The sequence below is a fragment of the Sinocyclocheilus grahami genome, unplaced genomic scaffold, assembly GCF_001515645.1.
Source record: "Sinocyclocheilus grahami isolate Dianchi unplaced genomic scaffold, SAMN03320097.WGS_v1.1 scaffold2.1, whole genome shotgun sequence".
In the NCBI taxonomy this organism is placed as follows: Eukaryota; Metazoa; Chordata; class Actinopteri; order Cypriniformes; family Cyprinidae; genus Sinocyclocheilus; species Sinocyclocheilus grahami.
This window is the reverse complement of record NW_015505181.1, coordinates 1,395,114-1,413,989: the sequence shown is the minus strand read 5'-3', so window position 1 is coordinate 1,413,989 and position 18,876 is coordinate 1,395,114. Positions and strand designations below refer to the sequence as shown.

The following is an 18,876-nucleotide window of genomic DNA, read 5'->3' as shown; positions in this document are numbered from 1 at the left end:
CCCCCCCCCCCCCCCCCCCCCAAATACTACTGTATAATGAATGCTTGATTTCACAGGGTGATTATACCAAAACAAGAAAGATAGCGCTACCTGGCAGCCCATGTGATAGGGATGCGATGAGCCGCATAAACGCTGAAGGAAAGCACGTTGGTGACCATGCCAGCTTCCTGTATGGGGGCTGTGGATCTGCTGCTTTGTGGCATAGTGTGGAAATTAGCATTGAAAGTGCTGCAGTACAACTCCACAAGATCCAAGATGGCTGCAGTCAACTTCTCCACAATTGCCACTGAAAGGAGGAAAAAAAAAATGGTTCTGTTTTTTACATACAAATTCTGATGCCAAGAATGACCAATTACCACTCCGAAAGTGCTGCAGTACAACTCCACAAGATCCAAGATGGCTGCAGTCAACTTCTCCACAATTGCCACTGAAAGGAGGGGGAAAAAAATGGTTCTGTTTTTTACATACAAATTCTGATGCCAAGAATGACCAATTACCACTCTCTGGAATACTAGATTTTGCGCTGTACATTATCCCTTACATGAAGCTTTTTCATTTCTTACGCATTTTATGTTCACAGAATGCGGAATGGAGCAGCAGTACGAATTCACATTAAAGCTTGACAGAAGGACATTAAAAGTTTTTGTGCAGCTTGAGTGCAGAGAAAATGGCAGACAGCGTACAACTGGCTGAGGGCGGAAATATGCTAATATTGTGGTCGTAATACAGTGGTCGTGGGCGGCGCCTAAGAAAATCAAAATGGCTTGATAATTGAGACGGTTTAGGTTTTTTAGGGATTAAAAAGGAGTGAATGGATTGTTATCATTGTAGGGTGGTTGTGTCCACACACTGCTAAGACACTTTTATATGCAAACACCATGTAAAAGTGAATTTTGCATCCGATGTCCCCGTTAAGTTTGAACACACTTGAGTTAACTGACTTGCATCTTTAACTAGATAGTTTTAAAATGTTGCATGTTTGAGATGGATTTTCATAATTTAACATTAAGTTTGAGTCTCGAACAAGGATGGAACAATCAAATATATTTATAAAGGGCATTTGTAAAGTAGCAAAATAAAGGCATGGTAAAACATTCTCTAAAACTTAACATAAGAAATTGCATTTATATGTAAAACAACCCTCATGGACTTTAAGACTTAACTACAAAACTGATAAATATAAAATAAAGCAAAAGTAAACTTCAGAAAAAAAACCTGGAAGTCATCAAAACTATGAAATAAATGGAATTCATAAGAATTTATGTGAATGGAAGTTACAAGTTTTGAGAATTATGTAGTGACCAAAAGCATTATAATATATAAGGATGAGGTTTATAAAGGCTAAATGTTTCACTGGTAGTGTATGCTTCAGTTTGACACAAAAGTCAAAGAGAGTAATATGACCAGAATCACCGTACCTCTGTTTTCTCTCTTCGCCAAGACACTGACATCCTATAAATGCAAACAGAAACACGCACACATAAGTTAAAAAGTGAAAATGTTAGTGGTTTAAGCAAAGCAGAGAATTGTCTGTTACTCATTTGAGGAACTAGAGGCAGCCAAAGATGCAGGTTTGCAGCACTGCGTTTGTGCTCACACGAAAAGTAGCCAACAGCAATATGTACATATGATTATCAGATTTCTAAAACATTTCCCATGTAATGTTTGTGACTAAGAAAGTGTTCAAAGGTACTACCTTTTGCACTTTAGGCTGTAGTCTGCAGGGGCAAGCTGGCAGCTGGTTTAGGGCAGCAGTGATGTCAGGTGTTTCAACAGCTGCTAGAGAAGTACAACAAGCCTTCACAGACTGCACTAACCGCTCCACATGCAACGGCAACTCAACCTGCAAGTGACAAAAGACATTGAGGGAAAAAAAATACTGAAACAAAAAAAAGATAAAGGCGTTTTCAACAACCATACTGAGCATTTGTTTAACTGGTAATTTTTTTACATTAAAATACTTTCGATGCTAACCTAGCTTAATATGCAGAGACATCACAAACAAATCATTCAAAGGTAAACATTTTAATTACTATGAAAACATTGTTAATTATCCTGACCAGCAACAATGACTCAATGTCATGAGCGTGGGGGCGTGGCTATCTAATTTCTGACCAATGGCAGACAGGGGGAGTGGTCAGGAAACTTGTTTGCAAATATTTTTGCAATTTGTTTCAGTGTTATTTTAGTATATTTGATATACTATTATAGTTTTTATTAGTATTTTGAATTAGTATTTCTTTATAAATTTTTTTGTTTTCAATTTAATTAAATTTAAAGTTTTAGTAATTTTGTGTTTGTCATTTATTAGTTTATGTTTATATAAGTTTAATTAATATTTATTTCTGTTTTAGTAATTTGTAGAAGTTAAACTAAATGAAAACGAGAAATGTTGCTTTGGCAATTACCTGAAACAAAAGTAGTTTAAGTTATTATTACTATTTTTGTTTTTCATTTTAGTTAACTATAATAACCTTGATTTGTAGTTTAACAAATTTCAAACAATTTTCAGATAAACAATGTTTGTAAAAAGTTTACCTCCGATAAAAGGAAAGACTCAGCCTCATTGTGAAAGGTATCCAGGAGAAGAGTCAGTGCCTCCCTGTCACACAAACAAAAGAGTAAGAATTGTCAAACACTGTGGATATATTAAAACCTCTCTAACATATTACAGCCTAAACTCTCTGACCTCCTCTTCATCGCTCTCACCTGGTCACAGTCTGTTTGATTGGCCTCTCTTGCAGTAGAATACTGTGGTTCATGGTGGATAGAGTATCATCATCCTCTGTCTGTTTAACAACAACAGCAACAACATTATCATCACCACAATGTTAACATTTAACAATTAAAACACCTTTAGCATCTACACTGAAAAGTTCTCAAATGGTTGGTTCCCTGTTGGAGTCTATGATTCCATGAAGAAACTCTAAAGCACAGTTCACCCAAAAAAATAATGCGATGTCATTCCAAACATGTATGCACTTCCTTCTTCTGTGAAAGATGATATTTTGAAGACCAAACTGTTGGTAAACAAATAGCTACAGGTCCTACTGACTTCCACAGTCATTTTTATTCATACTATGGATGTTAATGAGACCAAAACCATTTGGTTACCAGCATTCTTCAAAATATCTTGCATTATTTTCCACAGAACAAAGTTTTGGAATGCCGTAAGGGTGAGTAAATGACCATTTTCATTTTTGGGTGGACTATTCCTTTAACATCCATGGAACATCTCAATGCACAAAAGGTCCCTTAGAACATAAAAAGTGTCTTCTCAACAGTTCTCCTACGTAATTGCTGCAAAAACCTGATACCTTTATTTTTAAGAGTGTGCAACATTTAAGTGTAAGGTTACATTCCAGACATATGACATGCATTGTAATCTAAACGAAGTTATCACAGATGCTAGATTCAAAATGAAAGGTTTTTGACATTTCCAAATGAGCTCGAGGAACTGCATGCCTAGTGCAATGTGAACTGCGTTTTTTTTTTTTAAATGACTAGCATTCAATAGGGCTCATAATAATTTCACTTATACCTTCCGGTATTAAGTATTAAGTGTTGATGTTCAGAAGTCTAAAACACCTACAGATGTTTCCTGGAGTTTCAACTGTTCAATAAGAGGAAAACATGTTGTTGGGTCACTAATCCATCTGCTGTCAGATTTGGTCTTACCGTTCGGCCCAACTCCATGTTGACAGAACTCCGTTTGGTAAGAATGAGTCGAATGTCCCAGTCAAACTTCAGACACTGCTGGATGTACTCAAAGCTCACCAGAGTCTGAGTGCTTAGCAGAAATACAAGAGGCAAAAGCAAACTTGAGATATACTGGTCCATAAATTATTTATATACATACCATTCAAAAGTTTGGGGTCAGCAAGTTTTTTTTTTTTAAATGAAATAAATACTTTCATTCAGCAAGGATGCTGTAACATATGCAAACTTAGAGATGAAGGAAAGCCGTTTCCAATTGCAGATGATTTATAAATTTAAAAAAAAAATATATATATAACAGGGACAATGCACTAGCCATTGTTACACACAGACAACTGTTCAACCAATGTGAACATTGAGTACCTTAGGCTTATTCAGGCTGATTAAGTTGACATTTTCTTTATGTATGCAGGATAATTTACATTTTAAGTTAGTGACTTTGTATATGTATGTGTGTAACAATGGCTAGTGTATTGTCCCTGTTATAACATCACCATGATCAAAAAAGTAGTACAAATATACATGTGTATATACAGATAACTTATACTTGTGAGTATATTTTGTACTTAATCAAACAATGGCATATTGAAATACCTAAGCACATATGTAACTTTATACAAAGTCACAAACTTAAAATGTTAATTATCCTGCATACATAAAGAAAATGTAAACTTAATCAGCCTAAATAAGCCTAATGTACTCAATGTTCACATCACTGTAGAGATTTCAGCCATTGTTTCAGCCCTTCAGAGAAAACTGTCGGTTAGTAGGTTATTGTTCTGAAACTGATGCTTATGTATTTTACAGTCATACACACAATGTCCCTCCTTTTCATGGCTCTGCACAAGCACACGATTATCAGGAAAAGACACACTTCCTACCACACAGCTGCACCCACAGCAAAAACAACCAACACACACATTCAAACAGAATAACACCTGCGGTTCTTGTCGCACAGATAAACTCAGCCTCAGCTCTGTCTGTTTTGCCCTTTAACAGAAATCAACCGTATCAACAAAAATGTCAAGTGGCCTTAAAAAAAAAAAGGAGAAAAAAAAGAAAAGAAAAACAGGACGAGAACACATGAGTGATTAGTAGTCAAGTCTGCCTCAAAATGGTGGTCGTGTCATGGGGAAACCCAATGTGGTTAAAGCAATCCAAAGACATAAGCACAGCTTGTTTTTATGCAACCACAATTAAAGGGCCACAGTTACATGATGAGGAGCTATTCAGACCACAAACCGCAGATCTTCATTCAGCTTGGAATAACCACATTTCCACCCACAACTCAAGCGGCCTTACAAATGTCAATTACAATTACAATATGTCCTTGTAACATGTAGTTCATTATGCTATTGGATGGGAACTTTTTAGCAACATTCTGCACACTGGCAAGCAGCGGGGGGCTGTTTTTGGCCATAACACTTTATGGAGAAAATCCAACCACTCACTCAAATCGTGAGCCAATTTGAGGTAGACACGAAGCCCCTAAAAAAACAAAATGCAGATGTCCCAAAAAGAAAAATCCCAAAATCCTGTTGTCAACAGCAAGTACTTCACAAGAAGAAGCCTGGATTATGAACCACTGCCAAATATGAACATCAGGCTAATCATGTTTCTGTGGAGAAGGATGATTTAGCCTAGAAAAAGCTCAGAGTGAGTAGAAGATTAGAGTAAGTAGGCTGCTAAAAGCCCTTTTTATATAAGGTCAATTGGCAGAATAAAGATAAAGGCTAATTATGTAGCTTTTAATGTAAGTCAATTTCTATGAATCTTGAGGATAAGCTTTTTTTTTTTTATGTGAATGGACCCAGACAAACTCATGTCAATCTGAGACAGCAGAGAGGGCAATGCAACGCACAATTTCAATTGACAAAATGAGCTGAGCCATTTCTTACTGTTCCTGGTGATGATGTAATTATTTTTATTTTAAAATACTTAATTCCAGTTTAAAATGCAGAGACAATTATAAGTAAGCCATTTGTCAGCTGATTTCCACCCAAAAAACTGCAGTTTTGCGTGGTTTGTTTGAACACTCTAACACAGCAAAGTTGACTCAACCAATGGCGTGAGAAACTATATTTTTACTATAAATTTCAGATTTTTTGAGATTTTATTAATTATATAAATTTTTATATGTAAATATATTTCAAAACAAAACAAAACATAACAAAGGGTGTAGGGATGCACCAAAATTAAAATTCTGGCCAAAAATGTAAAACCAAAGTCAATAAAACAATTTTTTTATAATAAAGTGATTTTATAATATGTTTTATTTTAGTAATATTATTTTTATAATACAACTATTGTTTTAAATTATTTTGATTAAAGCTGCAGTCCGTAACTTTTGGCTCTCTAACGGTTATTAAACAGAACTGCGTGCGTCTTGCAGAAGAACATTGTAGCCGGAGCTACGAATCACGCAGGTACTGGGTACAGTCTAAAATAGTCAGAATATAAACACTTATTATTGGTGTACCATAGTGATTCAGGACAAGCCAAAAACACGGTTTAGAAAATGGATTCATGGTGTACTCGCTTATTGTATAAATTTTGTAAATTCTGAACACAAAAAAAAGTTACAGACTGCAGCTTTAAATAAATTAGAAAAAAAAATCTAAGTGAATTCAGGAACCGCAACATTATAATGTACAGTATGAAAGATATTCATTTAATTGTCCTTCATCAACTTTCTGACTGAGCAGACAGCGTACATATCACTACCCAACCCTAGAGCAGTGCTATACAGGCCCAACTATTTTTCCATTCCCTGTGAACTATTTTGAGTTGACCTGCATCATTTTCACTAACATTTAGCAGATTTCACAGCTGCTTGTGACACAAACAGAGAGCCATGTGAGAATGGCACCACAGTCTGCATTCATCATACACTGGAAGTAGGGCTGGGCAATATGGTCAAAAAATTTATCACGATATAATCAGTCGATATCGATAATTATCACGATAAATGTCACATCTTTATTTCTTTCCAGTTTAAAGCCAGATTTTTGCTCCAAAGTGAAAGTTGTAGAAACCAGACCATTAATTTTCCTTAACAAAATAAATATCTAAATAGAAAAATGTATTTCTTAGTTTCTGCATGTTCTAATGAGTGATATTGTTTCAAATTAAGAAACCCTGTATTGTTAGATTATAAACAATTGAAAGATCTTCAGTTCTTACCATCACAAGAGAATGTGAGTGGTTCTCTGAAGTGGTCACTGTAAACCGTGACCTTTATGCTGACCCCCAGGCTCTGCTGAAGTTCATCTTGTGCCACACATGGACTCCAAACAAAGCCTGCATTTTTTGAGTAGTCATTGCATGGGTACGCCAATCGTAGCCTGGTGAAAACAGTAATGGATGTGCATAAATAAATGTGAAATAATGTTCTTAATAATAAATATAATTATTATACACATTTTTACATACAAATAGCATTTTTAAAATAAACAATTAATTAAAAAAAAAGACGAAAGACGAAAGACAAGACACTGTGAATGGAAATACTAAATTAAGTAACTCACAAGTCAAGTATATGACAGAAGGCCGCCACTTCTTCATCCCTCTCTTCAGAAACTTGAAAGAGCTCGTAACCAAAGCCATTTGGCCTGGACCCCAGAGATACCTAAACGGGTTTAAAAGAGTCCTTTTTTTTCTTTTTAGTAAATAGTCCTTTATCTGACTGTTATAAACGATTATGATAAACATTTTATATAATTTTTCTAAAAAAAAAATATATATATATATATATATTACGAGAGTAAAATAAACTTTCAGCAGATATTTAAATTTAATGTAATAATTATAATTGCGGAGTTGTATTTGAATATATGTATATAAATTCTAATATATATGTATATCTGGAAATATCTAAATGTAAATATTCTGTACATTTAATTTCTAATTAAAGAACATTTCATTTTTCATACATGTCAAATTGTTTATATATGCATACGCACAGGGGCGTAAATTTCGTCTAACAGTAGGGAGGGACAATAAACATCTCCACAATTATAAGCGAGCTCAACAGTTGACATAGAATATTTAAATGATCTGTATTGTTAGATTATAAACAATTGAAAGATCTTCCGTTCTTACCATCACAAGAGAATGTGAGTGGTTCTCTGAAGTGGTCACTGTAAACCGTGACCTTTATGCTGACCCCCAGGCTCTGCTGAAGTTCATCTTGTGCCACACATGGACTCCAAACAAAGCCTGCATTTTTTGAGTAGTCATTGGATGGGTACGCCAATCGTAGCCTGGTGAAAACAGTAATGGATGTGCATAAATAAATGTGAAATAATGTTCTTAATAATAAATATAATTATTATACACATTTTTACATACAAATAGCATTTTTAAAATAAACAATTAATTAAAAAAAAAGACGAAAGACGAAAGACAAGACACTGTGAATGGAAATACTAAATTAAGTAACTCACAAGTCAAGTATATGACAGAAGGCCGCCACTTCTTCATCCCTCTCTTCAGAAACTTGAAAGAGCTCGTAACCAAAGCCATTTGGCCTGGACCCCAGAGATACCTAAACGGGTTTAAAAGAGTCCTTTTTTTTCTTTTTAGTAAATAGTCCTTTATCTGACTGTTATAAACGATTATGATAAACATTTTATATAATTTTTCTAAAAAAAAAATATATATATATATATATATTACGAGAGTAAAATAAACTTTCAGCAGATATTTAAATTTAATGTAATAATTATAATTGCGGAGTTGTATTTGAATATATGTATATAAATTCTAATATATATGTATATCTGGAAATATCTAAATGTAAATATTCTGTACATTTAATTTCTAATTAAAGAACATTTCATTTTTCATACATGTCAAATTGTTTATATATGCATACGCACAGGGGCGTAAATTTCGTCTAACAGTAGGGAGGGACAATGTTAAACATAACATTTCTCAAGAGCAATATTTGAAGGGGACACAAGGGGGGCATATTTTCTTAGCGATAGATGCTATTTACACTAAGTGAAAATAGAAGTATTTGTTTTGTGATATGGTATTTACACTAAGTGCAAATAGCTATTTATACTGTATTAAAATAGCAGGATATTCTGCTAATTACTTATTGCCAATAGTGGCAATTATCTACACCTCAGCATTGTAATACATTATAAAACAGTATGCAATAACTGTGTGTGTGTGTGTGTGTGCGTGTATGAGGGAGGTTTGTGTGTGTTCCTCCAAGGCGGGTGAATGAAAAGCTGCCTCTTTTAATTGAGTACACAAAACAGATGGCTGGCAGAACGGATGGCTTTCAGTGTAATGCTATTAAGAGAACTCAGGGTCTAGAGCCTCTCCAGTCTTTCCAATGAGATCCTGTTGCCCCGTACAAAAGTTTCAGGATGTGGAACAAAAAAATTACACCTCCACAATTATAAGCGAGCTCAACAGTTGACATAGAATATTTAAATGATCTGTATTGTTAGATTATAAACAATTGAAAGATCTTCAGTTCTTACCATCACAAGAGAATGTGAGTGGTTCTCTGAAGTGGTCACTGTAAACCGTGACCTTTATGCTGACCCCCAGGCTCTGCTGAAGTTCATCTTGTGCCACACATGGACTCCAAACAAAGCCTGCATTTTTTGAGTAGTCATTGCATGGGTACGCCAATCGTAGCCTGGTGAAAACAGTAATGGATGTGCATAAATAAATGTGAAATAATGTTCTTAATAATAAATATAATTATTATACACATTTTTACATACAAATAGCATTTTTAAAATAAACAATTAATTAAAAAAAAAGACGAAAGACGAAAGACAAGACACTGTGAATGGAAATACTAAATTAAGTAACTCACAAGTCAAGTATATGACAGAAGGCCGCCACTTCTTCATCCCTCTCTTCAGAAACTTGAAAGAGCTCGTAACCAAAGCCATTTGGCCTGGACCCCAGAGATACCTAAACGGGTTTAAAAGAGTCCTTTTTTTTCTTTTTAGTAAATAGTCCTTTATCTGACTGTTATAAACGATTATGATAAACATTTTATATAATTTTTCTAAAAAAAAAATATATATATATATATATATTACGAGAGTAAAATAAACTTTCAGCAGATATTTAAATTTAATGTAATAATTATAATTGCGGAGTTGTATTTGAATATATGTATATAAATTCTAATATATATGTATATCTGGAAATATCTAAATGTAAATATTCTGTACATTTAATTTCTAATTAAAGAACATTTCATTTTTCATACATGTCAAATTGTTTATATATGCATACGCACAGGGGCGTAAATTTCGTCTAACAGTAGGGAGGGACAATGTTAAACATAACATTTCTCAAGAGCAATATTTGAAGGGGACACAAGGGGGGCATATTTTCTTAGCGATAGATGCTATTTACACTAAGTGAAAATAGAAGTATTTGTTTTGTGATATGGTATTTACACTAAGTGCAAATAGCTATTTATACTGTATTAAAATAGCAGGATATTCTGCTAATTACTTATTGCCAATAGTGGCAATTATCTGCACCTCAGCATTGTAATACATTATAAAACAGTATGCAATAACTTAGAGTGTAAATTTTAATTTGGGACAAAAGCCCTCCCTACACCTACCCTAGCCGATAATTTTTAAACTTTTTGATTATTTCCTTCATTTTTATTAAAAAATAAATGCTTTTCTGATTTGAAATTTGAAAAGGGAGAAAAAAAGTTAGCCAAAAGGCAGATTTGAACCTGAGTCGATCGCGTCAAGAGGTAGATCACACGCGTTTTACCATCTTCGCCACTGGAGCGAACGACTAGTGACCGTCTTTTGTAATGTTGACTAGCCCAATCACATGTTGGTGGATGGAGTTAGTGTAATAGCCTTTGCCAACAATTTTTTTTTAATCCCAACTGTTAAACAGTTGCCCACAGAAAAAAAACAGGGGGAAAAAAATATGCTGCAGCACCCCCACTTCCCGCGCCTATGATGTATACACAGAGGAATGGCTTACTACTATTAGTGCAGCAGGGAGACCGTGCCAAATTAGACAACTCCAAGCTGTTATGACAGCGCTCGTGTCCGTTGTATCCGTTGTATCCGTCACAGTGTTGCCAAGTCCACAGTTTTCCCGTGGAATTGGGCTACTTTATCACTGTTGCGCTGGGTTGTTTTTCATGTCCGTGGGTTGAAGCGACCCCAATAACGTGTATTTTAGTCCCCAGAACGCGATTTTTACTGGGGGACCCCCTCGAAACGCGGTTAGTTTTGAGTAGCAATTGGGCGGGTTTTGTTATGAAAACCTGGCAACCATTTCCCTCAAGCAGGTAACGTTATTATTGCTAACATAGGGGATTTATCGAAAAATACATTGGCATCATCTATATTAAAGAGAAACTAATCACTTCATCCTATGTTTAAGTGAAGAAATTAGCCTTGACAGCCTTACTTACTGGACTTCCTCAACTATTGGCTTTGTTCTCTCTCACCGGACTTGTGTGTGTGTAGGTGATGTAAAAGACGAAAGCAGGCATTTGGACCAAAATGAGGCAAGGGAGGGGGAGACTCAAAATGTTTCTAAACATAAAACGCATTTTTGCCCCGTTTGTGTTGTTTTACTACTTCCAATTGATTAAAGTATAAAACATTGTTATTTACAATGCACAGCGTGGTTTTTAATCATATTTTTAGGGGGGACAACCTTCAGATGGGGGGGGGGTCCTGTCCCTCCACCGAGATTTCCACCTATGCATATGCATACATATTTAAAAAAATGTTAAATAGAAAAAAATACAATTATAAAAAAAGATTAATATTATGAAAAAAAAAAAAATGCTGAATGCTCACCGGATCAACTGATACTCTGCGTTGGTTTCTAGTGCTCTTCTGCGCTGTAAAATAAGTGCGGGGAGGAATCTGAGGAGGAAGGGTGTTACTGCGAGCTACTGCCTTCCCTGATTTGTCCCCATTTACCCTCCGGCTTGTATTAGGTGAGAGCCAATCCCCATTTAGCTTGCTCAGGGAGTCATTGAGGTTATCGTAGTTCAGAGTGTCTCCGAAGGAAAGCTTGGGCTGGTCCACCTCAGGAGTGAACAAGTTGACATCCCGTGGGACTGAGCTTTGATGGACAATGAACGGATCGTTCTGGGGGATGGGATTTCTGGGCGGTACTGGTGGCGGAGGCTCATCTAGAGATGGCAGCCCTTTTGACAGCAATTGTGACGTTCCTTCGAAGTCACTTTCCCATTCATCCAGAATGTAACGAGGCTCCTTACTAAATCCGTGAGACTCACCGCTGGATCGTGAGAAGTTTGACACCCCGGGTTGAACGTGGTTGAGCATGGGGTCAGATCCGGAAACACCCTGCTGCAAATTATTGCAAGGAGGACTGGGAACGCGTCTAGGCAGGGAGGGCTCGCTCTTCGCGGGCGATGACTTGGTGTCAGGGGGTAGAGTGTTTGCTGGGCCCTTGTCCTGTCGGTGGCGGGCAAGAGCGTCATACTCCATCTGCAGGGCCTCCGCTAGGACCAGCTCCCTCTGGCTGAGGCCGAGCGATTCCAGACAACCCCAGCACTTCTCCCGGTCATTCTGAGTCTGCGCCGCAGACATGTTCCTGTAGGGGACGCTGCAGTGCACAAGAGGAACGCAGAAAGGAGCTGGATGGCACTAGGAGTTGTACAACTGGTTCATTAGGCTCTGTTAGGAGATAAGAATGAAAGAAAAATAATCACAAGCTAGTGTTGATAAATATTGCAGTATCTGGAGCCAGAATAAAAATTAGTCATCAACCTTCCACATAGAGATGTTGACGTGCCTCACAAAAAGATAATAACTAAGTAAACAGTGTCAAGTCTCAAAAGTCATTGACTTGTCTAGGTATACATTAGGAAAAATTGTCTGCGCAAGCAAAACTCGCCTCTACAATGCTAGAATGTTGTGGGTGGATGTCAGAGCATTGTTATGAGGTTGCTAAAGTACGGTGGCCTAGAGAGAGCTCAATGCGCTGCAAATGAAAAAATACATGCAAATAGAAAAAACACCTGCAAATTAAGAAAACATCTTCATAAATTGGCTGAAGGACATATTTATCAATGTTTGCTCTGAAAGGTGAGATTTTGGTTTATTTTAACATCCTGATCATACGATTCCTTTGCTGCTGCTGCTTTTTTTCTTTGCTTTTTTTTTTAATTATTAGCCTAAATAAGCTGACAAAATACACAATTACTGTAACTGTGAAAGCATGTAAGCTGGCTAACTTACTTTACAACCTTCCTTACAAAAATTAACCGTACGATTTTACTATTAAAAGTAATTAATTAATACATTTATTATGTAAAAAAAAAAAAATAAATAAAAAGGTTACTATAGTTAAACCATGGTAACCACAAATTAACCATGGATTTACTACACTAACCATAGTTTAACCATGATATTTGTACAACTGTGGTTACACAAATGGTAATCAATAAAAGAAAGCATGGTTAATTTTCGTTTTGTTGGAGTAATTTTGGCATTGTTGGGTCCTCCTGTTGTGGTCTGTACTTGCGTTTCTGTATTTGGTTGTGTTGTGAGCATTTGCGGCACGTTTCTGTTTTTACAGTGCGTTTCTTTATTTGTTTGTGTTGTGAAGCACCTCTAGTATCTACAAATGGCTAAGTAAATAATTACCTATAAACAGATCCATTTAACTAATGAAGCTCTTGAACCATATATGGATCAAAGTGCCACATGTTCAGTCGCAGATGCTAGATGCGTGCCACATGCGTGACTCTGATTTTGATTGTCTTTGCCTCTGATCATCTGGCTCTTATTTTCTTTGTTGCTCAGCAAAAGACAGAGCCAAGATGATCTTTCTCTTTCGGCACAGTCACCAGTGCAACGCAGGTTCGTCTGCAGCACAACAGCTCCTCTGCAGTGGGGGGAAGCTGTTCTCTCTCCTGTAAGGAGACTGATGTGCCATATTAAGAGGCTGTTCCTGTGGACTCACAGCTGGACAGACGCTAAGCTCTGAATTCAAATCGACCTGAAGACACGCTGAGTGCTGCTCAAATGGCTTTAGAGTTCGATCAGCCTCATAACACATGTGCCATGACACAGCTGCCGCCCCAAAGAGATGCACAACCACTGGGCTTAACGGTCATCTAGCCCTGCTGGGAAGGTCTAAGGTCAAATGACTGGTTTTCTGCAAGAATGATAATAGTTATAACTTGAATAAATTGTTGTGATCACGAGCGTCTGGACCCCAAAGGTGTTTAGAAGTATACCACTTTGTGTAAAATTGTGGACCATGGCTCATCTAAGTGGTTTAAAACGACAGTTTACACAAATTAAACTTCTGTCATCATTTACGCACCCTCATGTCATTCCAAACCTGTACGCAACAACACAAAAGATATTTTAAGAGTGTTGTAACAGTTTTTGTCCATATTATGAAAGTCAGTGGGGTCCAAAACAACACCACTGGACCCCACTGACCTTCATTTGAGGGACAAAAATATATAATAATAAAAAATAAAATAATAATAATAATAATAATAATAATAATAATGAGGCATTTTTAAAATATCTTCTTTTGTGTTCCACAGAAAAATAAAGTTGTACAGGTTTGGAATGACAAGAAAGGGAGTAAATTGCAACACAATTTTCATTTTTGGGTGAACTATTTCTTTCAGTTCATGACCATTTGTGACCCGTTTTTTCCTTCGTAATGTCAACAGTAGCAGGGGGTCTGTTTCTTGGCCCACAAACACAACTGTAGGAAATTCTCAAACCCTACGCCAGAAGACTGGCACCAGAACAAAAGACTGAAGAGGAAGCACAAAGGCATCTGTTTGACAGACATTCCTGGACCCTTCCATTGCTCCACATTTTGACCCCATCTTCCATCCCCAAAATGCAAAAACCTGTGTGCCTCTGTTCATCTCTGTGGATCTTCATCTGGATAAATAATGTAAAATAAACAAAATGTGTTTTCCAGATCAACAGAGGAGACGGAAGCGGCAAACTGACTGTATGTTTTAGGCCTTCCATCAGCAACTCGTCCAGTCACTTGTTAAGTTTCTGCTAGGCTGAACATGTGTACATATAGAGATCAGTGTAAACAGAGAGGACTCAGCACATTACACTGTTTTCAAACCAGGTGTGATGTAATACGTTTACAGGAAGTCATCTGTCTTTCCACACTGAAAGTGAATTGCTGCTTGATGCCCCTAAGATACATGCCACTGGAGTTCAGCCAAATTATAAGGAGCTTCTTTAAGGCTAATTTGTCAACTAGTCGTTCAAGCAACCCTGTCAATTATAGACCATTGTAGTTGACTCCACAGAAATACAAACTACATGACCAATAAAATGGCCTATTGCTCAACGTTTGTTGCGAATGTGAATGTTCATAACAAAACTTCAGATCAACGTGGACCAAAATGGTTAAGATGGTAAGAGTCAGCTCCAGGACAGTTACGCATGTAAACAATCTCATGCAAAAACACTTCCGAAAAACCAGATGTGTTTATAAACAGCGTTCTCAGGCACCAACAGATGGACTGCACAAATATCAATGCATCTAGACCTTCTAGACTGCCTTTTTGGGGCTGTCCTCCATTCCCAGGAGCACCGGCCTCCCGTAGGCTTCCTATGCACAGTCTCATGACTGAGCTTTGGCCGGAGGGGTGCAGTAAGACAGAAGGGGTGGCATGGAGGGTGGATCTGCATTGTTCCACAGGGACCCCAGGCCAGCCAGATACAGGCCCCCGGAATCAGTCCCCTGCTGGGATATAATCCCATTCAATCAGGGGTGGCTCCCAGATTGGCCGAACAAAGGACAGGGAGGAGTGAGGGCAGCCGCGTCACGTGAGGCAGGGCCAACTCAGACACGTTCACACGGCTTGGAGAGCCAAAGACAAAGAGACCGCTGTCATCCCTGTCCCCCATGTACACCCCTCCCCCAACACACCCACCCAACAACAAATATCACACGGCTCCCTCCATGCCCAGGGTGTTCGCTTATGCTAGTTCCAGCTGATCAGGGCTTGTGCGTCGTATGCTGAGGTCTTCCATCATCAATACGCCTCTCTTCCTGTGGCGTTCCCACCCTAATATTGGTTCAAAGACCTCTATACTAGCCGACTCTACTGTGACAGGCAGATGGTGGTGAGCTAGCCCACATTCAGCCAATGAGGTTGCATTCAGCCTCTCTGGCATCCGGTGGGAAAGAAAGAAGAAAATCAGCATTGACATTTGACAAATACAAAACAAACTTCAAATAAATTAAAAACAAACTGTTAACACCAGACTTCCAATTTAGAAAAATGGCCAAACTCAGAAACCACAAATCCCACAGGAAGGTGACTCGACCCAAACGCATGGCACATCTGACCTGTTGCAAAGGAGACGTCTAGCCAAGAACGTCTTCAGACACCACAGTTTTACCTGGCTCTACATGGTTTGAACAGATTTTAGAGCTGATAAAATATGAATCGTTGCTTTCTTGCCCTGTCTGACAGGTCTTAGGTGCGCGGGTGGTTTCAGAAATACAATACATGATATTTTGCACACTGAAAGACCTGAAACAGGTAAATGTCAGCGACTAATTCCAGATTGTCATGCTGAAATAAAGAATGCAGACTAAAATACAAGACTGATCATGCAAAGAACACACAAGGAACTTCCTGGAAGAAAACAAGGTTTTAATCAAAGATGATGAATTTTCTCGCTAAGTCACGAAGCACTACAAAACATGAGTGCAGTTCTTGTTCGGCCCCCACACCATGGTGATTCAGAAACAAGCTGAATCTTGAATCAGGTTTGCAGAGACTAACCCCAAATTGTGGTCATTGTGTCATATACATGCACTTTATGCATCAAAACACTGTATGGCATTGTAAACATCTATCTTTCCTGTGCTTCGAGTTGCATAAACCTCATTGTAAACATTTTGTCTGCCACTATAATAATGAAAGTATAAAATTAATCGAGGCTTGAGAAGATACACCATTAAGCTTGCTATGCTGACTGTACGCATTATAAAAAAAATCTGCATTATTTGTTTTATGAGTGCAAGCACACGCAGTCTTTTTGGGAAGATTTGAGTTCTTATTTTTTCTATAGTTATAAACAAGGCTTGTTATTAAACAATAGCCTATATAAATTCTTAAAACTAAAAATAATGTATTCTAACAAGACATTTTAATTTTCTGATTTAGCATAACCGTAATTTATTTTATTGTAAATTATATTTGTTTATATATAATTGTAATGACCATAACTTGATGTCATATGGAGACATTTTTTAATTAAAAAAATACAAATAAAAACATGCAATATCATTCATACTGCATTCATTTAAAAAAAAATTACAATTTATAAAAAGAAACATGCAATATCATTGCATAACAACAGACTCCATAATGCTCTTTTCTCTTTACAACACCTTCACCTCCTATAGTTGACTTTTAAATAATTAAAAATAAATAAAAATAAAGTGGTCTTTATTAAAGACTATTCAAATCTGTTTTTTTATTTAAAACAGAAGCAACAATAACATAAAAATAATCTTACCTAACCACACGTTTCCTCGCATTTCATCCATCTGTGGCTCAGATGGTCCTATTAAATAAACGTCTCTTAAATACATATGTATTTGAGCTCAGGAGCCCAAAGTTGTCAAGTCAGTAGTTTTGAAATAGAAACAGGCGATAATATGGTCAAACGCCTCTGAATGCTCCGGTCAGGTATTACATGTTAGATTTAGAGCATCGCTAGTGTTTCGTTCTCAGAAGCTCAATCCAACACAAAGATTTTAGGAAAATGTACAGTCACTGCGCAAAAACAGCTGGTCATATATAAAGACGAAGCGTTTGTAACAGCGCTCTCGGTTATAGTGAAGGAAAGAGCACACCACATACCGTGTGCACGGCCTCTTGAGCGCCTGTGTCATAGACCTTCTCGTTTATTCTCAGGCTCAATCGCTGTGCTTTGATAGATGGTGATCAGGAGGCCGTTTCCGGGGTCCAGTGGCAGAAGATCGTTCACTGATCACGAGCGTGTCTCTGTTAATCCATCTGAGACGCACGCTCTTTCCTCTCTCTCTCTCTCTGTGTTTGTCTGACCGGGTTGTTTGATTGGCGACTTGCGCTGTGGATTTCGGCTTCAAAGCTCACATCGGCCAGTTCTCATTGGAGAATGTGTAAAGACTGGGGATTCGGGTTGAAAGGAACAATAGCAGACTCTAGTGGAAAATACGGGTAACTGCATCCCAACATGACGCCTGACACCAAACACTGCAGTAGAACTTTCTCCTTCTGCTAAAACTGAAAAAGTTGTAACTTGAAAAGGAGGAATGTAGTATTTATGTTCTATAATATAAACATACCAACCTCAACATGTTGCAATGTAATTTATTCCTACATAAAGCTACATATGAAGAGTTCATTTGCAAAAACCGTTTTTTTTTTCAGAAATCGCGTTTTTTTATTGCCGCATTCCAAGTCATATCAAACTGCAGTTGGGTTGTTTTGATTAAGTAATAATAACTTAAACAAATACATGTAATTTACAAAATTAAAGTTAATTGAAAGTGTTTTTTTATAACTAAAAAAAAAGTTTGTTTTATAGCAAAAGCAGATAACGCCAACAGTCAGGGGGGGGGTTTGTGCAAAAGCAGATAACTCCACTTTTCATGCTTTAGAGTTTAAAAAACACTCGTTTAATCTTTGTAGTCTCATCAGATGACAATGTAGGGTGGGCGTGATTTGACCAAGTACATGTTCCTGTCATCATTCCAATCAACCAATCAGAATTGAGAGATAACTTTCCAGGAAATGTCAGTTTTAGGCTTACAGTCAGGATTAGGTGATTCTACACCCTTGTTAATCAGCTATCATTTCCTTCTGATTTTAGGAATAAATTATGGGTAAGGTTAGGTTTAGGGGTAGGGATTGTGATTGTGATTGAACAATCACAGTTGTTGTTGTTGTGATTATAAACTGTATGGATGTGTTTGCACACAATACACGGTTACGCGCTGCTTTTGCAAGGTTCCGTGAAAACGTTTCAGCTTTTATTTTCCTTTTTCGCCCTGATGAAGATATCACAGGTTCATCAAGTTCGTCGAAATGATCTATCCTCGATCACTTTTAGTCAGCTTTGAAGAAACTCCTCTCAGCTAGCACGTCTTTTC

The 18,876-nt window shown here is 37.3% G+C and overlaps 1 protein-coding gene across 1 annotated transcript in view; it reads right to left on the bottom strand.

The window, feature by feature from the left end:
• Positions 1 to 17,839, bottom strand: part of LOC107553064 (phosphatidylinositol 4-phosphate 3-kinase C2 domain-containing subunit beta-like) — a 42,890-nt gene extending 25,051 nt beyond the window's left edge. The window contains 10 exon segments of the mRNA XM_016235195.1: positions 91 to 286; positions 1,419 to 1,452; positions 1,697 to 1,843; positions 2,539 to 2,602; positions 2,710 to 2,789; positions 3,679 to 3,841; positions 9,122 to 9,376; positions 9,560 to 9,660; positions 11,547 to 12,395; positions 17,603 to 17,839. Coding sequence (XP_016090681.1) covers positions 91 to 286; positions 1,419 to 1,452; positions 1,697 to 1,843; positions 2,539 to 2,602; positions 2,710 to 2,789; positions 3,679 to 3,841; positions 9,122 to 9,376; positions 9,560 to 9,660; positions 11,547 to 12,308 — 1,802 coding nt within the window. The 5' untranslated portion in view covers positions 12,309 to 12,395; positions 17,603 to 17,839.
• Positions 17,840 to 18,876: the final 1,037 nt, after the last annotated feature.